The 26,130-nt window shown below is 33.9% G+C and overlaps 1 protein-coding gene across 1 annotated transcript; it reads left to right on the forward strand.

The window, feature by feature from the left end:
- The first annotated feature begins 2,122 nt into the window (after positions 1-2,122).
- On the forward strand, positions 2,123-26,100 carry LOC105216320 (tubulin beta-3 chain). The gene is made up of 4 exons (XM_054233246.1): positions 2,123-2,509; positions 23,644-23,752; positions 24,599-24,843; positions 24,905-26,100. Exons 1-4 carry the CDS (start codon positions 2,453-2,455, stop codon positions 25,856-25,858), a joined length of 1,365 nt encoding a protein of 454 aa, XP_054089221.1. The 5' UTR covers positions 2,123-2,452; the 3' UTR covers positions 25,859-26,100.
- The last annotated feature ends 30 nt before the right edge of the window (positions 26,101-26,130 follow it).

Raw genomic sequence — 26,130 nt, forward strand, 5'->3', positions numbered from 1 at the left:
TTTTTATCTGGAATTCTTCGTGGGAGATACAATTATTTAACTTTTTTCTGGTTTAATAAAAAAATATTTCTGTAGTTTTGTAACACAAATTCGTTAGGAAACATGAGTTATTTTCTGTTCTAAAATGGCTACAGCTGTTAAAAGAAATGCTTATTTCTCTCGCTATTTTAATTTGGGATAAGTATGTATGGGGGTTTCTCCTCCCAGGCTTTGGGATTAGTACATATATTACAAAAATATATAAATTTTTAAGTACCAAATAAAAAGAAAATTCAAAAATCTATCTTCTTAATTTCTTGGAAAATTATTATCTGATTTCTCGAAATCTGTTCTAATGAATGCATGTAAATATATTATGTATGTTATTTTCGAAAATCTCAACGCCAAACAATCAATTTACCTTTGACTTGACGTGTAATGTCTTACAAATCCCCACGATGCTTTGAACTCAGAGCCACCTCAAGTTTTGGTGCGCCCATATGCTTGTTTTGCTTCTAATTTTGGCTAGGCGTGAGGCGACAACTTTGATACTTTATTTTCCTAAAAGATCAGTTCAGCTTTCGACTTTTTCGTTAGAAGTAAGGAAAGTTGCTATTTATGTACCTTCGGTGACAACACATGCAAATAGCTATTTAACCATGTGTGCGTGCGTACGAGGAGCCATTCTGCTATTCTGGCTGTAAATGTTGCATGACATCAAATGTGCGTATGTATTCACAAGTATTTAGAGGCCTTAAGTTATTTTTGAAAACTAAAATGCATATATGTAGATGTACTTACATAATAAATAATGTACATAAGTGCTTTAAGGTGGAGCAGTCTACATGTTGCAGATTTAATGAAGTTTAGAGAATTTTTTGGGTATAGTAGTGAGACGTAGAGTCCATAAGTCCATATTAGTGTCTCAGACTCTTAACTAGCATTTATTCCATATTTTCACAACCACATTTTGTTCTTCAAACCGTTTAGTTCTAGCATGGAGTTTTCCTCGACTGTTACAAGAAACCCCTGATCAAATTAGCCTTTATATAGAAAATCATGAACCATTTTGAGATAATTGTTTCTTCCTTTAATTATGCTGGAGCCTATAGATTGCGATATACAGTTTTAATTTCACCTTTTTTTCTACTTCCGAGGGGTGATGAATGCTTATTCTCTAGACTTCGGAAACAGATTATAATCGGCGTCTAACTAATATCAAGTATTATCAGAAGTAACGAAATAATTTAAGGGCGTCATCCCATTTGATGGGCTCAAAAAACGATTTCTTTAATCAAAAATTGCTTTCTTAACTTCTCTAGAATACGGTAGTAAAGTGGTTTTAAAAATTCGAAGTCGAAATCTGAAAACTGTGTTTTTCAAAATTTCCTCCATTCGAGGTAGGGTTGTTCAGAAAGCTGTAACTCATGTTCCAGATTAAAATTTATATTTATACTGTCGAAGTATATTTTAATGAATGATAATAAACTCTCTATCTATTTACTGGTCGTTGAAAAAGTCCAAAACCCCTAAATACAGGCCATCACATGGGATGACCCACTACTATCACTTTTGCCTCAGAATTTCTTGAAAATATGAGTATTATCACGACTTTTTTGAGTATATTCCTTTAGATCAATCTATATGAGTACGAATATCGTTACTTTTCCGGATTGTTCAATCTCATAGTATGTTTCTAAGACACTGGCCTACCTTCACAACTATCTGCAGAAGAACTTAGTGCCTATAGAATTTCAACTGAATTTCTCTCAGTGTTAACGTCAGTATTGTACGATCGTCGCTCGCTCATTGCATCTCGTGCAATATTCTCACTCATTCTTTTGCTTGCGAGTATTCGCTTAACTTCAATTACTCGCGCTGTGCGGCATATCTGCAGCGCTCAATGGGTACAAAGCGACCACGAAGTGAGCTCATCTCCACCACCCAACCCAGCACACACATATGCATTTATATGTATAACACGCACACAAAGACCGAGGAATATACACAGATAGGCGTATGTGTGTGTGTGTATAGCAATGTACACTCGCCTATTATATGACGCATGTGGCGTGCGGCGAACTCCGTCTGCGCGTATTTACTTTTGCCGGCAACCGGCGAATGCTACATGCTGGCACAGCGCATTCCACACACGATCAGTTCAGTTTCGTACGTCGAGTTGTCACCAAGTGCTTTGCCCACAACTGTGCCGTGCTCTGTTCCAACAATTTTTATATTAAAGTATTACCGGAATTTATTCTTTGTGCGCAGGATATACCAACAACAATATCCATATACATATATTTTTGAAAATATACCAAACGGGTGTGTGATTCGAAAATCAAATCAATTAAAATTACAAACGAAAATCACGCAAGGAACGCGTAGGATATTCACAGAAGCACACAAGGCCAAAACAGCCAACACTTTCGAACTCCTGTAAAAGCTCAACAAATCCACTTTTTTTTGCAAAATGAGGGAAATCGTGCACTTGCAAGCCGGTCAATGTGGCAACCAAATCGGTGCTAAGGTAAGTGGGAATTTCTCGAAAGTCGATCGACGATCATTCGACTGTTGTTCCAAAGCCCAACTCCGGTCAGCTCGCTCGAACACTCGAGCGAGTTTCCTTTTTTCGCATTGTCAGCGGCGTACGAAATACGAGCAGCAAAAAAGTTGAAAAATGCACTGCATTTTAATTTCAATTTCGGTCAGTCAAAGTTTTTGGTTGTATTTATTTCTTTTCGCAAATTTTCGTTGCATTTTAGGCGCGCGCACTTTGTAGCAGGCTGCAGTGCATTCATGTTGTTGTTATTTTTTTTTTTTTGCTTTTTCTCTTTGTTACAATTGCTTTTGCTGCTTGCTTTATTTTCGTGTTGTTGTACTTTTTGCGTTAAGTTTTCGGTGCGTGTTGTGCTTTTGCGGTGCGGATCGTAGAATTTCTGTGGCAAAAGCGCGTTTGCGCACTTTTTGGTAATTTGGTAAAAATCCAGTTTTGTCAGCGGGTTTCCTTAGCAATTTTTTAAATTTTCAGTAGGCAATATTAAGTCAAGCATATGCTGTGCGTATGTGCGCTCATATGTGGCAAGCTATACATTTTCAGTTGTACGTGCGCAAACGCCTTTGCAATATTGTTAAAGAGGCTGCACGATGATCTCAACACCGCTGAAAATCAATGTCAGGGATTCCTGTACATAATTGAAAAATCGCAAAGCAGCATTTTTGAAATTCCACAGAAAATTAAATGTAATTGCATTCGAATCGTAATATTCGTAGTAATAATGATTATAACATTAAGGTGGATATAATTTGGTTTGATTTAATATTAGACTAAACACACAATCAAGTGCTTGAAAGAACTTCGAGTAGGCACTTTTGGTTACAGATTTATTTTAGAAATTTTTACATATTTTTTTATTTTACACTTTTGAGAATTTTTAGTGAAAAATTATATTTTAGTTTAAAATTAAAAAAAAAATATTTTTAATTGTATTTAAAAAAAAAAAAAAATATTTTTAATTTTATTTTTTTTTTAATTAAAAAAAATATATTTTTGTTTTAATTATATTTTTGATTTAAATTGTTTAAAAAATTAGATTTAATTATATTTTTGTTTCAAAATTATTAAAAAAAATTATATTTAATTATATTTTCGTTTTAAAATTATGAAAAATTTTATTTTTAGTTATATTTTTGATTTAAATTGTTTAAAAAATTATATTTAATTATATTTTTGTTTTAAATTTATTAAAAACAATTATATTTACTTATATTTTTCATTTAAAATTTTTAAAAAATTATTTTTAATTATATTTTTGTTTTAAAATTATAATAAAAAATTGTATTTTATTATATTTTTTATTTTTAAATAAAAAAAAATATAATTAATTATATTTCTGTTTCAAATTGTTTAAAAAGTTATATTTAATTTTATTATTGATTTAAATTGATTAAAAAATAATATTTAATTATATTTTTGTTTTAAAATTATGAAAAACATTATATTTAATTATATTTTTTATTTTTAAATTATTTAAAAAATTATATTTAATTATATTTTTTATTTTTAAATATTTTAAAAAATTATAAATGATTATATTTTTGTTTTAAAATTATTGAAAACAATTATATTTCAATATATTTTTTATTTCAAATTTTTAAAAATTATTTTTAATTATATTTTTTTTTTTAATTTCATTTTTAAATTATATTTAATTATATTTTTGTTTTAAAATTATTAAGAAAACATATTTATTGCTATTGCTTTACTATAAATTCCAAAAGTGCTATAATTAAATTATATGTACCTACATATATATGTTTGTATATTAATAGATTATCTGATAGTGCCTCATCATTTCACTTTTAAAGTCCAAACGAGTGCCGAAAAGGCAAATATTTTGTTTGCCAATTAAAGGCCTCAAATTGAATTTAACTGTTGCTTACTTGCGATAAACAGCTTCTCTAACAACAAATAAATAAACTGATCTCTTAGCACATCGCTGAATTATAAACATACAAACATAAGATACACAAACAAAACACACAGAATTCGTGTGATCTTTAAAGATTTGTGTGTTTTTAACCCCCACACATGTGAGTGAAAGGCCTGTGACGGCGGCTGTCTGGAAAGCAAACATGTAGCAAACATGTATGTACATATGGATACATAAGTACACTTATATGGATGAACATAGGCAGGAAACAGCTTATCGTTATAGTACTAAAGTATATATGTATGTAATATGCAATATGACTTACATTATATAAATACATATACTACATAATAATATATGATTGTAATATATGATTCTCTGCGTAAATCCTTTAAAACCCACTTATGCATATTTCCATTTCAATACAAATTTACAAATTTGCCTTTATCAATATGTGAAGCCATATACGATATATCTCGACATTGTCGCTTATTTTTCATTTTTTTCGTGTTTAATTCTCTAAATCTAAAGTCCAGCGAAAATGACGAGTGTTTACAGAAGAGTCTACATTATTCACTAATTACACTTATCACTTAGTTCTCAGCAAGTTTACAATTATATTCGTTTTGATAAGGCTTGAAGAAGTGAGTAATTTCCAGCGCTCCTCTATACAGTCTCACTTAAATCATTTTTCTGCGGAAAAATTCTACCGCTTATTTACATATAATAAATATTAAATTATTGTTCTTACTTTTTACGCGGAATTAAATGACTCACATTTTAGAAAATCTTAAAAAATAACAATAGACACAAACTTGATTAGCAAGTGAAACAATAGTGAATCCCGAAATACTTATCTGTCAAATGTTGATCACACTTGAAAAACAAATTTGAGCAAAAATTTACAATCTTAATATTTTTTTTGCCAGAGTTTAATAATCACAAAATAATACAATTCCATGAAACCACAAACACTAAAATGATTTTCAAAAAAAAAAAACGAATTTTGAAAAATTTATTTCAAAATTTTTAAGATTTTTAAATGCGGATCGAATCGAATACTTAGACTCAATGTATCTATAGTTTTGGGCCAGCCAGTTAATTATACCGGGAATGCGGGCAATTCGAGCAACCATTTATTATTATTTTTTAAATTATATATTGGAAAAAATTATGCGAAAAATATTGGGTCTAATCATTGAATCGCATTTGTCGATGTCCGCATTGAATTGGGTCTAATCATTGGTATCGACAAATGCGACAAATTTGATAATGTTGTGCTTTTTTTCTTTGTTAAAAAAAATTAAAGCTGACCTTTAACTATTATGAAATTTCTTCTAAAAATATTGGGCCATTGAATACGCAGCGAACTCGATTTCGATACGATAGAGATTTTCGATCGAAAATGTTCATGCAATCATTAATCTGTATTTTACTTTGTTAAATAAAATTAAATTTGACCTTTAATTATTGTGAAATTTCTTACAAAAATATTTAATTCGCCTGAGGCTCTTTGAGAAAATTCTTTCGCTATTTTGTGGGGGCAACTTTATATCTCTTTTAAACATCTTTAATTTATTTTTGTTAGTCTGTTTTTGTCTCTTATCTCTAAAATACCCATTTTAAACATAATTTAGTACGACATCAGTAATTGTTTTAACAAAAACTTCCAAATTGTTTAATTCTTTTAAATTTCCACAACTCACTCAGCAAAGAATAGATTTCGACCAAAATTTTCGATTTTGCGAATTCAATGATTTCGTAATTAGCGACATCTATTAGCCGCGGAATGCATTTTTTCGAGCCGATAAGTGAGTTCAATGTGAACGTAAATTTTATTATCGATTTCAACTGTTATTGATTTCAATGATTTCGAAGTAAAAATTTTCGATCGAATCGAACCATTTTTTTATCGATACGGATGCTATGATTAGGTCCATTATTTTGTCGAACGAAAAATACTGAAAATAATAGAAAAGAATAAATATGAATGCTTTGCTTATGGAAGGTTGAAATATTTGTATTTGAGTAATTCTGTTTATTCAAATATAAATCAAAATAATTGGTGTGGTGAATAATCACTTTTCGGGTTTCGGTTGACTTTCAAAGACTCTGTCTATATAGTATGTATATCTCATTTTTTTCCTATACAATTGTTGAAATATTGATTAAAGTCCAACTAAATAAGTAATTTCTTACAGCTACCGATATCAAATTTCATTGATAATTTCCACTAACTGTATGTATATTTGCATATACATATATATGCATATATATAGTAGCACTTTGATTTATTTATCAACTCCATATTATTTATACTTTTTCAAAGACTCAATGCATCAGCATGTCTCAAACGACTACTTTATATTTGTCTGGCAAACAATCTCACATTTCTTTATCTAACAAATGCAATCAACACATACATATTTACATATATGTACATATATGAGTAAGTGAGCGCTGTCATATGTTAAAAGTTAGTTGCCTAAAAACCATATTTTGATGTACAGCAACGTAATCGGAAACGGCTTGCCATTTGAGAAACCATATCGTCGAACAAAACGAGCTATATACATACATATATAAACACATGTGCAGTTGCATATATACTGTATATACATATATCATATATTAAGTACATAATGCACGCCAACTCTTCGGTTTCAAATTACCACAACAGCGCAAGAGCGAAGAACACTCGAGGTCTGGGTTCGAAGTATTTCAAGTTTGAACCTTAACTCCAGGGATTTTTTTTTTGTAAGAATTTGGGTGTTAAGTGTGCAGTAGGGAAATCAAGAACTCATACACATAATATACATACATGCATATGTATGACACATGTAATGCACCCAAGTGCAGATATGTGTGTGTGCAGTTAACCACATTCGCAAGACATGTACATGCAAATCTTCATATACATATAGGAATATATATATATTTACAATTCATATGAACACACATGGCAATGCAAATTCTTAATAACCTTGTGCAATGACACGCAAAGATAAGAATATTCCGTTTGGCACAATAAAATGCAGACAATAATAACCCAAGTAGACACGACGTAGCAAGTGCAATAAAATTATTTAGCTACATATATATGTATATGTATATTATGTATATTTTGACACATGCATGTAACTGTATATAATGCAATGATCCATTGGCAAGTGAAATGTGTCAGCATGACTCAACGGCCAGTAGGTGACATGCGGAAGTATTGTCCATACAAACAATTGGTATTCTTCGTTGCACAGGACGAGCTCAAATTACAGGAAGTTTGAACATGATGATACTTACAAATATACATCTAAATATACAGGAAATAAGTGTTTTGGGTTCATGCTTCAATTTATAGGTCTTCTTTACAAAGTTACGCTTTCATTTTGAAAATATATTATTAATTAGTGGTAAGCCACAAGATGAGCTGTCAGTTCTGTTCTGAAGTTGAAGAGAGTTCAACAAAAGATAAGGAGTTACGTGAAGCCAAAAAAACAATATATATACAGTGGAACTTCTCTAACTCGAATCACCATAATCCACAAAAAAAAAAATTCGAGTTAGAGAGACTTCCGAGTTACAGAAGGTAATTTTTATGAATTTTGACTTCTATTGCCAATTCAATAGTACGAATTATGGAGAACTTCGAGTTAGAGCAGTTCGAGTTATGGAAGTTCCACTGTAATTTGAAAAGTAACCATAGGTGGGTCAACACATAGACTAGTTACGGTCCTTAGCGATACCAGATGGAGTGCCGTCACGTATTTCCCGAGTAGTAGTCATTGTTTAGGATGCCAGCGCTTGACACAAGTTTTGAGAGATTTTGAGGCCTTACTGACGATATCACTTCTAACCTATCGTACTGTGGAGCCCCTAGATAACTGAATCGTTGTCTTGCTAGCGCAGTACAATTTCCATATAGTTCATATAATTTCTGAAATTGAAATTCTTTATTTCATTATGACTTCTCATACATGAAAATATTTTTCCCTTAAAGTAAAAATAAATATAGTCCCTAAAATAGTTATCATCTATAACTTACTTATTTTTGATTTGATTTGACAGATGAAAAGCAGATCCTAAAATAGTTATTTTTGATTTTTTTTAACCAACCAAAATTTTATAAAAATGAACGTAATACAGAAGAAACGAATGTCCAACTGTGATCCCAAAGTTGGAACGAAGCCCCTTTTTACTCGTTTATATTCAGGGATTTAATTACTACAATATTCACTGCTAGTAATCTGAGTAAATAATCATATTACGTATTTGTAATTGAAAGAGAGTTGTAGAAGACAACTATTTTGGATTCTTCTTAAGTATACTTTGACAAATTATCATTCTTACATTAAATATATCAAAAGGTTATAGCTATATCAATGCTCAAAATACTCTACAGGCGCCCTATCATCTAGAAGTTATTGTATAGTGGAGTTTATATGCTCCAGCAAGAAATGGGCCTGAATACTGATCACCTAGGTTCACAGATTTGCCAATGCTACACTACCTTTTATGGTACGTGTCTATGTCTATGATCTATATATGGCGACAAAACATCGACTGATCCACAATCGACGAGACTTGAAAAATTTGTGAAAAATCTAATTTTGTTAGGCTAGAGATATGAGATAGATAGAGGCTAAGGTAAAAATTGCTGGTACTCTTTGAGCATAGCTGTGAAGACTATATGTTCTGTCAAATCACTGAAAGTCACACAATTTTTGAGTAATCCTTTCATTCATATCTCTGACTTTTATTTGAAATAAAAGTTAAAAACACTCTATAGGTATACATATATCAGTGTTTATTTGATTTCATATGCAACATTAACCCTGCTCCAGATCGGAGGCATAAACAAATTGCTGCTATTAATGAGCTTTGCGTGCTTCTTTCGAGTTCATTGTCATTGTCATGAATTATGGTTGTAACGTATGAAACGTATTCTTTTCATTGCATGTAAATAATTATCTGCAACTCCAATAACGATTATCGCTGAAACAAGAACATAAGGAATGCATTTAAAGTTGCATACATACATATATATTTACATACATATATAGCATATGGTCCAAGTCACAAAGCAAAGTTTACAAACAGATGACGTTCAGTTTTAACATGTAAAAATGCAACATCGTAAAAACCGCAAATTATATTCGGAGCAAGGCAGTGTAATATGAAGCAAAGTTTTGAGAGAGTAACCGATCGATCGTTCAATTTTGTTCCATAATCCACTTTGATGGATATATATATTTCTTTTAATTTAATAGCGATTGGACTCATATAGTAACTTTCTGGGATCGTCCTTTTATTGAATGACATCGAAGAATAAATTTTGCAGATTTCTAAGAGATAAACCTCTCTCATTATTCACTAGTTTATGAGTGATTTTGTTTGAGTTACTCCTCATATAGCCTTAATTATTGCATTATAGCCTTTTCATACAGCGAAATTTGTTTAATACATTAAGATTATAATTGAGAAGCCAGTATTTGCCGTTCGCACAGCAGGCTACTCGATTAAAGATTAGCTGTTATACATTTTTCTATTTGCTGTTCCTAAGAAGTTGGTAAGTTTCATCAGCTGATTGATATTTTATCAATAATCACAGCCAAATTTACAGTGTGGATAACAACTTACAGAGTAAAATATGATTAATTAAACAATTAACTCCTGTGCGAAAAGGTTGCTATAGAAATATACGAGTATACTTCGCCTGTGCGATTATATTATGTACAATTGCATTTCACGGCGGCTGGATATATGTATGTTAGTATGACATATCATAGTGAAACGTATTTTACGGCGCTACAATTGGCATCAGTTAATTGCGCCTGCATTGTTTTTTTTTCATAATTCCAACTTGAAAGAATTTCTAATCTGGCGCGGATATTTCCAGCTGAGGAGTTTTCGAGGTTACTTGCAGTCGACCGCGCTATTTCTTTCGTTATTATATTAGCACAATTGCATTACCAAAGCAATTCGAATGCCAGTCGCGCATACATAAATACAGCCGTGGCTGTGCGTGTGCGCAGCGCAGATAAGAGTGCATTTACGTGTATGGGCGCAATATTTTTGCAGCAGCGTCCGACTGCAAGTATCATACATTGTGCAGTGATTTGGAAATATTTCATGTCGATGTTGAAAGAAAAGATTGCAATGCAAGGCATACGATCTCAAACTGATGCAGATAATGATTGTCTTTGTTTTTGTTTTGGTGAGAAAGTAGTTAGTTGGAGAGGAAAGCGGAGGGAGTAAATACAAAATTATCAGCCAAAACAATTAATTAAAGCTAATTAAAATTGAAGGATTGTTAGGTTTATACCAAGTAGGGAATGACTGCAGATGTAGAAATGTGAAAGATCACTGTAGCGCAGAAATATTTTTGCTTCGAAGATGAATTGTGAAAATTGTTTGGGGAGTGATCAACAAGGCAATCATGTATCCCAGTTCCATAAATCAAATGGAATCCTTTTGATCACTTTTGCGGTTATCAGCCCTTCAACTACAGCTAGTAACTTTTTATTTAATAAAAATAAATATATTTTTCCGTTGAGAGGGATTTTTTTCTGTTCTTAAGCTATTAAGGGGTTACATGGGTTTCGTGGATTCAAAAAATCTTTTTTTTTTGTTTTTTGCGTATTAATTTCTACAACATCTCAATAATGTTATCCTAAATTTTCAAGTCGATCCGAATAATAGTTTCAGAGATACAGCCTTTGGAAGGTGTCCGCTCCAAGTCAGGTATTATTGTTACTCCAAACTTTAAACGCGTTTTTCTCGGAACCGAGTTTTCAAAGTCGGTTGTCAAATGTTCTCGAAAACTACTCAACCGATCTTGATGAAATTTTGCATGGGTGTTTGAGATAGAATTTACCCGTGCTTGAACGAAGGTTTGTTTCTTTTTTCAATTACAACTATTTAAAAAAAAAACAAAATGTCAAGCAAATTTGACCGAAATTTTAATTTTTTTTTTTTTGGAAGAATGGCTGCCAAAATTCCAATTTTCAGTATTTCTGTTTTTCCTACGTTCAAGCACGAGTTTTTTACCAGAACACTTATTATATTGTTTTTTCATTTTGGATGATCCTGTCAGGAGTTATGCTGACAACGCGGACCCACCTTTTTTCCGAGGAGTCACCGGAAATGCCGTCACAATGGAGGAGTTTTAATTTTTTTTTTTTTCAGAAATCACTCTTTAAATATGTATCCATAAGACAGAAAACTAGAAAAACCGTTAACTTCGGCTTAACCGAAGCTAATATACCCTTCACAGATGCATTTCTTTTAGTAACTATGTGTTTAAGCAAATCAAAGTAAGAAAAAGTAAGTAAAAAAAAAGAAAACATTTTACTAATTCTTTTTAGTCGCGTTGTTTGCTAGAAACATTAAGGTTAACCGATCTGAACAATTTCTTCGGAGATTATATTATTACCTTAAGCAGTAATCCATGTCAAATTTCGTGAAGATACCAGGTCAAATGCGAAAATTTTCCATACAAGCCATTGATTCCTATCGTTCGGTTTGTATGGCAGCTATATGCTATAGTGAACCGATCTGAACAATTTTTTCGGAGATTAAATTATTTCTATGAGCAATAACTCACACCAAATTTCGGTGTAGTAGTAAAATGCGGAAGTTTTCCATACAAGTCATTGATTCCGATCATTCAGTTTTTATGGCAGCTATATGATATAGTGGTCCGATATCGGCAGTTTCGACAAATGAGCAGCTTCTTGAAGAGAAAATAACGTCTGCAAAATTTCAAACCGATATCTCAAAAACTGAAGGACTAGTTCGTATATATACAGACAGACAGACAGACGGACATGGCTAAATCGACTCAGTTCAACATACTGATCATTTATATATATACTTTATAGGGCCTCCGACGCTTCCTTTTGGGTGCTACAAACTTCGTGACAAACTTAATATACCCTGTTCAGGGTATAAAAATTTGAATTAAATAAATAACTTTTTACATAGAAAAAAAATATTGAAAATAGGCCCGACAAAACCCCTTGTAACACCTTAAGCGATATTCATTAGACTTTTTACACTATCGAAAGGGCTCATGCTTTCTTTATATTGTGGGAAGTGTGGGTGTATACAACAGTCTGAGTCTGAACAATTAAAAACCATAATTCGCGTACTACGTTCAACATTTCTTCCTATTATGACTCCGATATGAGTGTCCGTCGTAGCTTTAGCTCGCATCTTATACAGTATATACAGCATTTCTTAATGTACATACATATATATTCTCCGTAGACAGATGTATGAAAAATGCATATCTTCAGTATTAGCACTCTACTGTTATGATATGCTTTCCAGACGTCTGCTAACGAGAGGGCTCTTATGACATTAAAAAGTGATCCCATCATATTAATTTAACACAATGCACCTTAGGGTGGCACTAAAGTATTTAAATTAAATTTGTTTTTCAGCCTTTCACTCACTCTGCAATATCAAAAATTTCAAATATAAGTACAGTAGAAATTCTCTAACTCGAGTCACCACAATCCACAAAAAAACTTCGAGATAGAGAGACTACGAATTATAGAATTGTATATTTTTTGGAAATATAGATATTTACACAGTTTTCTTTATTTAATTCGAATAAAGTTTTTGTTTACTATTGATTGGCTCTTGACGTCTGTATCCCATGCCTTTGTATCATATTTTTTGTTCGCCTCCTTACGATATAGAGAGGCTCCTTTAATATTCTGCCTCGGTAGTACAATTTTATATTTTGTATTATGCCCTGGTCGAAAAGTTCGATTTATGAAAGGAAATTTGTATGAAATTTGATTTATATTGCCAATTCAAAAGTTCGAGTTATGGAGATCTTCGAGTTATAGAAGTTCGAGATATGGAAGTTCCCCTGTATATATGTACATACGTAAAGTGGAATTTTCAGATGAAAAAAAGTGGATATATTAGTTTCGATTATTTCAACTGAAAATTTAAGGTCCGCCGTAATGTAATGCACTTTTTATATCATACTGAGTAATGATCTTTTGTTGCATATTGTTTACTTCAGCAGTTAAGTGAGACGGCATCCCCACTTGACAAGAACACGCATACAATGTTGCATGCAACAAACTGCATTTACCGCAAATAATGTTTTTTTTTATTAAACAAACAACTGGTTAATGCACTTTCTAGCATTAGCTTGACATGGTCAATAATGAAGAAAGAATAATGAGTTATAAACAAAATTTCAAGACTTTCAATTTACACTTGTACTCTTCAAAAGGGTGAAATTTCCAATAACCAAATATGAAAACAATGGCTGATGGCGGCAAATACAAGGCAGTGCCGGCCATCGATTGCATATTTAATGCTTCAATACACACTTCGGTAGTGCTATATGCACATACTTACATATAAAAAAATACACACACACACACATACATTTGTATATTTGTACGGCATGCGGTTATCGCACTTAAAAAACCGGCCGATACTATCTACCGCCGTTCTTTCCGCTACTTAACGCCACTTGAGTGCGATCATTTTGGGTGGGAAATCTCTCCACACACACACATGTGTATGCATAGTTGGTGTATGTTCATTATTTGAGGGCCTTTCTAAAGTACAGTGGGCGCATTTTCTTTATTTTACGCTTCACTGTTCCCTCTAATTAAAATTAACACAGCGGCGGGTGCTGGTGTGGCGAGCGCAAGACACCCAAACCAGCAAGCTAGCGCAGCAGACAACGCCAAGTAGCGACCAGCAGCAACCAGCAACCGAAGACAACGGCCAATGACCGGCTGTGGCAAAACATACATACACTTGCGCCGGCATGCTTGTGTATTGCCTACATACTTACATACTTGTATATGAAGTATATGCCGACTTGCATGCAACGTGAATGTAAATTTGTGCAAGTAGCGAAAAGTTGGAAGAAATCAAAAATTCAAGTAAAACACAGTAAAATGCGAGAGAAACTAAAAATACACGCATTTTTAACATGGCAATTCTACAAGAAGTATGCTGTAAATAGCGCGCTATCTGTAGAGTTGGCCAACAGCAAGTGTCTAGCAGTAAATGCAACTGCCTCATAATATCATTTGTAAGTTAATGAGTACTCCTTTAATATACTTAAAGACATCGTAGGCGGTTCAATTAATAAGAAGACATCAGTGGTGAGGACTAGAGGAACATGCGTACATATAGACTTGAAACATAAATACTTGAAACGTTGGAACCTCATCTCCCATGACGTGCCTGAAAAAAGCTCTTGCCGTAAACATCATAACTCATGACTGGTTCATCTAACAACAATAAACTAAAAATATCCTATAGTAATTGGATAAATCTAATAAATATACAAAGGAGAAATTAAAATATTAAAATTTGTATTTTGACAGAATTTAAACCAAAAAAACTCACGTTTTTGGCCAATTTTCGGTCGAAAAAATAGTTATAATAAAAATATAAAAAATCGTTGGTAATTAACTAGTTAATATTATTCCGAAGATGTGTGCAAAATTTGAACAAAATCACTTCTTAACTTTTCGAGATATCGTATCCACCGACACCGAAGTAAAGTTTTACATTCAAACTGACGTGACCTGATGGGCGGAACCTCCAAAGTGTGTTTCTGTTAGAATTTTACTCGGATCGATATATGACATATTGTACTATTTAAGAAGATAAGAAAAATTGCAAATTTTGGAATTGTGAAACCCACCTAACCCTTTAATAAGTTATAAGTGGATTCTTTTAGTATATTTATCTGTTTCAAAGACAGAATCGGTAATAAAATTGGAATGTTCAAATTTGAAGAAAGAAAACATATCATGTTCTATTAGGTCTATAACTTTGCTTCCGCCGTTTTTTTTTGTAAATTTAAGATTTTCACTTATGACAGCCTCACCGTACGTATCCGAAAGCATTCGATGAGTCTCAGCCGCACTTTCCTTGGAATTAAAAAAGAAAAGCAAAATTTGCCGCAGATGTCGAGAATTCGGCTCAAGTGACATTTCAGTTGAGAATAAGTTTGGGATGCAAACAGATCTCTACAAATATTTTGTTGGGTTAATGTTGACACAAATGTCCAAGATCGATATAAAAAATAAAATTGATTTAATCGACCAGTGGGTCAAGCACTAGAGACATCTATTGGAAAACGGCGGAAGCAAAGTTGGAGACCTAATATAAGGCTACTGGTTATACTCACAGTTTAACTCGCAAATATAGAATTGTTTTAAATAAAACATTAAAAGGCTATGAGAGTGGTAAAACTAATGTTAACAAGTAAGGAAGGGCTAAGTTCGGGTGTAACCGAACATTTCATACTCTCGCAATTTATTTATTTACTTTATTAATATAATACACAATTTGACCCACATATTCGTCATATGTATTGTATAAAGCCCATTGAAAGTTGGAAACCATAATATTAGGTTAGAAGCACCGAGGTCCTCGTGTTCGATATATGGGGCCTTAAAAACCTATGGACCGATTTCGCCGATTTTTAGAATGGGGCTGCCACACTATTACATAGTGTGTACACATAGTATTTGTGCAAAGTTCTGCACCGATATCTTCACTAGTACTTACTTTATATATTGTAAAGTAAACGATTCAGATTGTCTTCAAAGTTCTGGTATATAGGAAGTAGGCGTGGTTGTAAAGCGATTTAGCCTATCTTCACAACATATCATTGGGATGTAAGGAAACTATTACAAACCAAGTTTCATTGAAATCGGTCGACTAGTTCCTGAGATATGGTTTTTGACCCATAAGTGGGCGATGCCACGCCCATTTTCCATTTTGTAAAAAAATCTGAGTGTAGCTTCCATGTGCCATTTCTTATGTGAAATTTAGTGTTTCTGGCGTTTTTCGTTAGTGAGTTAACCCAATTTTAGTAGTTTTTAACATAACCTTTGTATGGGAGGTGGGCGTGGTTACAATCCGATTTCCTCCATTTTTGGACTGTATAAGGTAGTACCTAAAATAAATGACTCTAGAAGGTTTCCTTGATACAGCTTTAGTAGTTTGCGAGATATGTACGAAAAACTTAGTAGGGGCGGGGATATCATTTTGATATATATAACCCTATATCTAATTCGTTTAGTTTTAGGACTTACAACCAACCGTTATGTGGACAAAACTATAATACTCTCGTAGCAACTTTGTTGCGAGAGTATAATAATGAAATGGTCATCGAAATCTTTGAGGGCTTTAGAGACCATTCAAATGTTGTTGCAAAATTTTCGTTCATTTACTAATCTTTTTTGTTGTTTTCCGAATCATTTTTTTTCTAATAATTTAAGCCTTATTTGAATAAAAAAAAATTATGGCAAACATACTGTGCATTATACATTTGGAAGCAGTTGAGTAAATGATATTTTGTAGTTGTAAATAACGAGTAGGCAGTAAACCTTTGCTCATTTCCAGCATTGTTAATTTGTTTTAATTGCGGCAATAAACACTTTCTCCAAAAAAAACAAAAAAAACAATTGCACACAAAAAAACCGCGCGCTGTAGACACAAGTTGTAGACTTGTATAATTTCTTATAATTAGATGGGCATATATGTATCTATGTACATACATATCTTATATATAAGTTATACATGTTTTTTGTGTTTTTTTTTGGTCGTAAGCAGCCTACTTGACAACAATGCACGAATTCGGAATTCATTTGGCAGAAAAAGATGAGCTCTGCTAAGTAATTAATTTAGCTGACGCCCAATTAGATACAAAGCGCAGACTGCAAGCTTCAATAAGAAATTGTAATAATAATAATAACAGTTAAACAGATCATTGAGCTTCAAAATTTGAAGAAATGTGTTTGACATGATATATGTACATATGTATGTACTGTATTTTAAAATTTTATACCCAAAATTAGTTATCAAAATCATTCGAATGTTGAAAACAAACGGTATTTTCACATTTTCGTGAATCAATTGACTGGAAAATGGCTTCCGCAATTAGTAAACATATAGTCATAAGGTTCATACCCATTGTTTACTTAAGTAGCATGTACCCACCCAAATTAGTATTAAGTAAACTTAAGTGCATAGTTTTGAATTTCAACTGACTTTATTTCTTCAATATTCTACTAATTATGAAATATTTACGATATTTGATTGCTTCTTTCCAATTTTATGAACATAAATCTTTCAATTCCAAAGTACTTGAACTCTGCAGCCACTATATTTTCTCCAACGCTTTCAATGACTACCAAATAGTATACAAAGTAAAATCATAATCTCTGTGGTGTAATGCACAAAACATTCAACTGCAACAAATTAGTTTAGAAATCCCTCAATTGCTGATTCATATCTGGTTTCTAAAGAACGAGATGCGTTACACTCGCACACTCATACAGCAGCAATGTGAGTACTCCATCCAGCTGTGAACGTGTACCCATTCAGAATGGGGTAAGTGCATTCAATGTAGCGATACTGACAAAGACATCGTCACAGCATACTTTAAAGTCGCTTAATTGCCATTGGAGATTAACTCACACAAAAGCACTATTATCTGCAGCGATAAATGAAATGATGTTTTAGAAAAATCATTTACCATGAATATTACTTTTCTTATATGTTGCGGTATCAGCATGCTAGCTAATTGCTTACTTCCGTTATAGCGTTTCGTTAATTGTGGTAATTATAACCGTATCATATCGGATAACCGAAATTGTACAAATTGTACCTGCTATACGGCTTGCAGCTCGCTGCATCTTAAATGATATTGAAAAGATTTTAGAATCTACTTAGTGCTATAAATGATTATGACAAGTAGTACAAAGTAAGATATTGTCAACTATTTAGTTAGAGTGACATGGAACAATTATGGGGTTCTCATTTAAAAATATGATTTGATCAAAAATTTGATAATAATAATATAATATAATCTTCATATTTAAATCTTTGAATGATTTTCTTAAATTGTTGGATTCGACTTGCTGACATGTTATTTGTAGAGTAACTTCGGGTATTATGGTACACCTGCTTTTCTCCTAATCTAAGTGCTCTGTGGGAACGCCGATTACGACAAAAGCTGTGAAATTTGGAAAGAGTAAAGCAAAGTTGGTGACATTTCCGAAAGTTGTCAAGTTTTCTTTCATTTCTTAAAAACACGGGATTGCTCGTGGTATAATTTTTGTGAGGACACAACATTAAGTAATTTTTTTTTTAAGTTATAACGGATTTTCCTATGAAACTTAGTTCTTTAACTGATAAATAACTTATCGCAATTAAATTAAAACAGAAAAGTTTAAAAGAAAGTGCGTATGGCTTGAAGCAACGAATCATCAGAGGAACTGCTTGCAAAACAAAACTTTGTCAGAAAACCACTTTTTAGCAGAAATAGAAATAGAGAGTGATATTGTAAGGTACTCTTTGAAGATGGAGTCACCCTTGCATTCCAAATTGACTTAAAAAAACAATATTCCTAATAAATCCAAAGTTTTGGCAAAATCTGCGGGTGAAGACTGGTTATACGGATTTTGTAAACGACATCGGGATATATTGAGCTTGCGTTCACCAACCGCCACTTCTTCCGACCGTGCAAAAGGATGCATACGACAAAATGTGTTTTCGTTTTTCAACTTGCTGGCAACTCGTATTTGGAACGATGACGAAACAGGGCTGTCAGTAGTGCACAAAAAGGAAAAAGACATTCTTCTTCTTCTTGTTCTTTTAGCCAATATTTCAGTGATGATGTGTTTCGAATTTCGAAAGTTTCGGAATCATACCTTCATAGTTATGAATAAAAAAATGGTTATGCCATATTACCAGAACTTACTCTATGAGTATATATGAGAGATGTTTGAAAGCGACCGACTTTCGGGAAGATAGTGACAGAATGACGAAATTTCTAGAACTCATGTCAATGTTGAACGGAAATGGCTGCGAAGTGCAGTAGAACTTCGATTTTTCAAAACCGACAATCATGTGACTTTTCAACTTAAATGGAGGAACATAGTAGTCCTTTTATATAGAATCATATAAATCTCTAATCATCCAATGAATACAAATAATCTTTCTATTCAAGTCATGGAATTTGCAACTGTTTCATTAGAAATTCTTGAAGAATCATATTTATTCGAATGGGTCTTGCATTTAATTTTGATAAAGTTTTCAAAACCACAAACTTAATGTGAGTGAGTACATGAATACTATGTATTATACTTTTTTTAAGAAAGTATGTACTCTGCAGTGCATAAATGACTCATGCCAACCACAAGTAATTATAGCACCAGAAACCACATTTTCGAATATGTAAAAAATGCTTTGTAACCAAATTTCCACGATGTTGCGTCAGCCGCCATGCATTTATTTTCAAATCTCCTCAAATGTGTTTGTTGCACACCCAGAACGCATTGCATGAGTTGACTCGCAGTGTTGCACTTTGCTGTGATATTTTTGAAATTATGTATCTACATATAATTTGTCAGCCAGAAATGTTCCCCAGGAGCGGAGTGTTGCTTTTTTAGCCTCTACCATATATGTAGATCGCTACGCTGGTCGTCTAAAAAAGAGGCGACAACAAATGCATTTCACATATCGCAGCTATTTTTGGAGAAGACACATGCAATGCAATGAGGAAAGTTGGCGCGTTCCCAGTTTAAATTGTCTTGGGGGAAAGGCGCCACTGTGCCCAAGTGGTAGGCTGTGGAAACTCCACTCGATCGCTACCGGAAAGCATTTTTAGCTGACAACCAACGCACACACACACAATTGAGCATATTTGTGTTGATATGGGCAGATACCGTTAGTTTAAATTTAGCTCTAAATCAGGGCAACGCAGTGTTTCGTACATAACTAGGTGTGTGGTGGAGCCTTAGGGAGGCGATAAACTGTCATTTCAACTATAAATATAAATGTATCTACTTGCTACATAAGTGTGTGTATTGGAGAGTCATAAATCATGAATCTTTCAATGTTTAATTTTTGAACTTTGTATGGATTTATTATGTAGGATCAAGTCAAACATTGCATTGCAGTCTATTGAGTCATAATGTCTTTCCATTTTGTCACCATAATAGTACAACCAAATTGTATCAGTCAACTTCTCTTTTTTCGAACCGGTAGGTTTATAAATAACTCTAGAAGTTTTTTGATCTTAAAGTTTTGCATGTATTCCTTCACTTTCTATTGTGATGTAATATGTTATGCCTATACCAGGTTAACTTCTATTTTCGAAATTTCAATTAAAAAAATACATTTTAAGTTCTCGAAAACTTTTTTTTGCCATGATATCAGCAAAGACGTTCTAGTTATACGCAAGTGAAGCAATAAGTGACGTCAGCCGTATTCATTTGCTGTATAGGGTACGTGTGTAATTTATGCCCAAATATGGTTGCAGCCTAAAATGCATAGACTCAGCACAGACGACAGATAAGTTAACATTATATAAGTATCGTACACTAAAATCAAGACGCACAAACACGCACACGCACTTAAATCTGGTGAACGAGCTCTAAAGCTTAAGTCCAAATATATTCAATACAGCTCAATGAGTTAAAAACAAGCTTTTGCTAATTGCTACAATATTGTTTACAGATGACAGATTAGAATTGTAAAATATATTTTTCCTTGCCATTTGAGTGAAATCTTTAATGAAACAAAATCAGAGCATGTATCCTAGATAGATTATTTTTGCAACAAAAATGTTTTCACTGTGAGTTACCAACGAACTTGCAACAACAAGCTTATAGATCTCTTAAATAATGAATTTATATTTTACTGTTCCTTCTAGCTCAGAAGTAATTGTTTCGAAGACTCTTAACACCTCTATTTGTAACAAATAAGCTTATCTATGTACTAGGCAGACACTAGGCACACTAAAAAGATCATATCTTTCTTATGAGAGCGAGCTAATTGGATGCCTTACGAATTCGTAATCGACCGAACACTACCACGAACTGATGATTTAAAGCAGAGCTCAAAATTCATAGATCAGCATCTAGGCGCCCAATCGGCAATTATAGTAGAGGACTTCACATGATGAAACGAATTCGAATCGTGAAAATGTTTGCTGGTTTTTTGAAAATTGCCTAAAAGAAAGTACTATTTGAACTATTTAATATCAAATTCTTGAAAAAAAGCAGAGCTCAAAATTTATAGATCAGAAGCTATGATCCCAATCAGCAGTTATCCTAGTGGACTTCACATGATGAAACGAATTCGAATCGTGAAAATGATTTCTTGTTTTCTGAAAATTTACTAGAAGAAAGCATTATTGGATCTTTTTAAAGTCCAAATCTTGAAAAAAGAAGACAAGGCAATGCATCGTTTCATAAATCGCTCAAAACAGTAACAAGTTTAAATGTGCTTCAAATTGATTTTGCGTCCACCGTTTCCTCCAAATTTGGTGCCAGCGACTATTTTCTGTTTTTAGAACTGAAAAGAACACTCATTGAAAGAGCCATAATGAAGAGGTAATCATTTGAGGCTTATAGCCTTTTCGCATAGCCAAATTAATGTAATACATTAAGCTTATAATTGGGAAACCAGTTTTTGCCTTTCGCACAGCAGGCTACTCAATTAACAAACAGCTGTTATACATTTTTATACTCTCGCAACAAAAGTTGCTACGAGAGTTTTATAGTTTTGTTCACATAACGGTTGTTTGTAACACCTAAAACTAAAAGAGTTAGATATAGAGTCATATATACCAAAGTTATCAGGATGACGAGTAGATTTGAAATCCGGATGTCTCTCCGTCTGTGCAAGCTGTAACTTGAGTAAAAATTAAGATATCTTGAGGAAACTTGGCACAAATATTCCTTGGCACCATAAGAAGATCAAGTTCGAAAATGGGCAGAATCTGACCATTGCCACGCCCACAAAATGGCGAAAACCAAAAACACATAAAGTGTCATAACTAAGCCATAAATGAAGATATAAAAGTAAAATTTGGAATAAAGGATCGCACTAGGAGGGGGCATATTTGGATGTAATTTTTTTGGGGAAGTGGTTGTGGCCCCGCCCACAAATCGGTTATTTGTATTTAACTCGCAAACTAATAAAGCTATATAAACCAAACTTTCTGCAGTCGGGTCTCTTACATACCCTACCGTACACCATGAATATAGTTGAAATCGGATAATAACCACGGCCACCTCCCATACAAAGGCTTTGTTGAAAATTACTAAAAGTGGGTTAACTAACTAACGAAAAACGTCAGAAACACTTAATTTTGCAGAAGAAATAGCAGAAGGGAGCTGTACTCAGATTTTTTTACAAAATGGGTCAAAAACCATATCTCAGGAACTACTCGAGCGATTCGAATGAAATTCGGTATATAATATTTTCTTGACAACCTGATAACACGGACAAAAAATGGGCGAAATCGGTTCACAACCACTACTACTTTCCTTATAACTCAATTTTGAAATCCATCTTATTCCTTCACTTTATAATGTAAACATAAGGAACCAATGAAGATAACGGAATAAAACTTTACACAATTAGTGCATATCATCGAAAACGGACCATAACTTTTCAAGGCCCCAGATATCGAACATGTTGAACTCAGCGCCTAAGAGTAAATTTTAACCGAAAATATGGGTAAATCTGTCAGATATCTCAATTTAATTCAGAGGAAATAGTTTTCTTCTAATAGTGTGTCTCTGTTCCAAAAATTATTAAAATCGGGTCATAACATTTTCATATACCTCATTGTAGGTTTTTCAAAAGTATCTTCTCCTAGCTCCCATATACCTAATTATAGGTTTTTCAAAAATACGGTGAGCTTTATTCCGCATATATCTATTGGTTAAATTTCTTCAATAAATTGCGAGAGTATAAAATGTTCGGTTGCACCCGAACTTACCCTTTTCTTACTTGTTATTTTTACTGTTCATAAGAAGTTGATAAATATCATCAGCAGATTGCTATTTTATCAAAAACCACAATCAGATTTTCAGCGTGGAAAACTCCATTTGTATTCGATTAAAAATTAATGTAGATTAAAATTTATGGTACATAAGTTGAGCCAAATCAGCGCTTTAATCGACCAAAAGGCGGTTAATTGATCAATTAACTCCTGTGCGAAAGGGCTGCAAAAGACAAGTATATTACAAGTTGGAAGATCTTCATAATGGATGTATCTAACTCGTTAGAAAATATATTGAATAATAAAATCGAATGTTTCTCTTTAAAATGATGCGAACTTCAAGTGCCGCCTGTTTTATCCAATTATAGTCGCATACGCTTATGATCTTATGGATTATAATTCTCAATTTTCTTTCTATTACAGTTTTGGGAGATCATCTCGGAAGAGCATGGAATTGACAGCAATGGAATTTACAATGGCGATAGCGATTTACAATTGGAGCGAGTCAGTGTTTACTACAATGAAGCTTCGGGTAAGAAATAAAAAAAAAATAAATTTATAAGTTTATGAAATAAACTGCTCTAATGAGAAGAAAGAATAATAAATAATATTTATTTAAATATTTGCAACTACGAGCACCTCGGCAATATAGATAGGGTATTCGCTGAACTGATATTTCTTTTTTACCTTTAGCCTTTATGGAAATACGACATTTTTAAAGTGCAGTTCTACTATTTGTTGTCGTAGAGACAGTCAGAATCATTATGTAGACATCACAATAATCGTATAAATAATGAAAAACCCTTGCTTTTGTTTATGCTTCCATTGGATTTATGCCGGCCTTTAACTTTAAGTGTTGACTATCAATACCAGTGGCAAGTTTAATGGGAATTGGCATCGAAATTGTGACTAAGAAAGCGGCGATACCCTCAATCGCTGTCATTGTCCCCACAGTTTTGTCGCACACTTCCTTTTTTGGACAACGCTGAGCATGTTTCCTATCGCTTTGGTTGCAGTGGCACGCATGCGCAGAAATGAGGTATGCGCACGTGCCATGCATTTTGATAATTTCAATTATGATTTATAGCATAGGCTGGAACAAAAAGAAATTAATTTAATATTAACACGTCACCAATGTCAAAGCTGTAGGGGAGACTATGTGGTACATAATTTAACAATTTCCAATGCCGTTGGCACATATTTCTGCATAAGTCTATATACAATCTAACTATTCGAGACAGTCTCTATGCACCTTTCATTTTCTAACCATATAAATAAATAAATATTTATTATTCGCATGTCATTAACTTACTCTCACTCTATTGTTTTCTTCGCTTCTTTATTATTTATCTTCCAAATTATTTGTTTTCCTTTCTAGCCGTGACGCGTTCCTCTGGCGGCAAATATGTGCCGCGTGCCATTCTACTCGATCTCGAGCCAGGTACCATGGAATCGGTGCGTTCCGGCCCCTATGGACAACTTTTCCGTCCAGACAACTTCGTATTCGGCCAGTCGGGTGCTGGTAATAACTGGGCTAAAGGGCATTACACCGAAGGTGCAGAATTGGTGGATAATGTTTTGGATGTGGTGCGCAAGGAATGCGAGAACTGTGACTGCTTGCAGGTAAGTTTCAAGCACAATGTGTTTCAACATACAATATATTAATTATGGTTACTCAACATAGGGCTTTCAATTGACGCACTCATTGGGCGGTGGTACTGGCTCTGGTATGGGCACCTTACTCATCTCAAAAATACGCGAAGAGTATCCCGATCGCATAATGAATACCTACTCGGTGGTGCCTTCACCCAAGGTCTCTGACACTGTCGTCGAGCCATATAATGCCACGCTCTCCATACATCAATTGGTGGAGAACACTGATGAGACCTATTGCATTGACAACGAGGCACTGTACGACATTTGTTTCCGCACACTGAAGGTATCCAACCCCAGCTATGGCGATCTCAATCATCTCGTATCGCTTACTATGTCCGGTGTGACCACTTGTTTGCGCTTCCCCGGTCAATTGAACGCCGATTTGCGTAAGCTAGCTGTGAACATGGTACCCTTCCCACGTCTGCACTTCTTTATGCCCGGCTTTGCGCCGCTCACTTCGCGGGGTTCGCAACAATACCGTGCGCTGACCGTACCCGAATTGACGCAGCAAATGTTCGATGCCAAAAACATGATGGCCGCATGTGATCCTCGACATGGTCGTTACTTGACTGTCGCTGCTGTGTTCCGCGGTCGTATGTCCATGAAGGAGGTTGACGAACAAATGTTGGCTGTACAAAATAAGAACAGCTCCTACTTTGTTGAATGGATACCGAATAATGTGAAGACGGCCGTGTGTGACATCCCACCCAAGGGATTGAAGATGTCCTCCACCTTTATTGGTAATACAACCGCCATACAAGAGCTCTTCAAGCGTATTTCCGAACAATTTTCGGCGATGTTCAGGCGCAAAGCTTTCTTGCATTGGTACACGGGCGAGGGTATGGACGAGATGGAGTTCACCGAGGCAGAGAGCAATATGAACGATTTGGTGTCCGAGTATCAACAATACCAGGAGGCTACCGCTGACGATGAATTCGATCAGGATGTGAATCAGGAGGAGGTAGAGGGCGATTGTATTTAATGTAAGCAACAGAGGAATGGGGAGCGTGCGTAGTGCGGCGGGAAGGAGAGGCATAACAAATTTAGCGCTACGAGAACGCTTTTGGCTATCGGGTATGCATTTCGACGACTGGCGAGACAAATATGTTAGCTGTGAGATTCTTTGAGGCACTCTTTTCCGCCGCCTACACGTCCAAAACTGTAAACGTTACAATTACAAGACAAAGAGATAAAATCAAATTTAAATTAGTATTTCGCACGTAACGAAAAACAAATGTTCCATTTTCAATTTAG

Source organism: Zeugodacus cucurbitae, chromosome 6 (genome assembly GCF_028554725.1).
Source record: "Zeugodacus cucurbitae isolate PBARC_wt_2022May chromosome 6, idZeuCucr1.2, whole genome shotgun sequence".
NCBI classification, from domain to species: Eukaryota; Metazoa; Arthropoda; class Insecta; order Diptera; family Tephritidae; genus Zeugodacus; species Zeugodacus cucurbitae.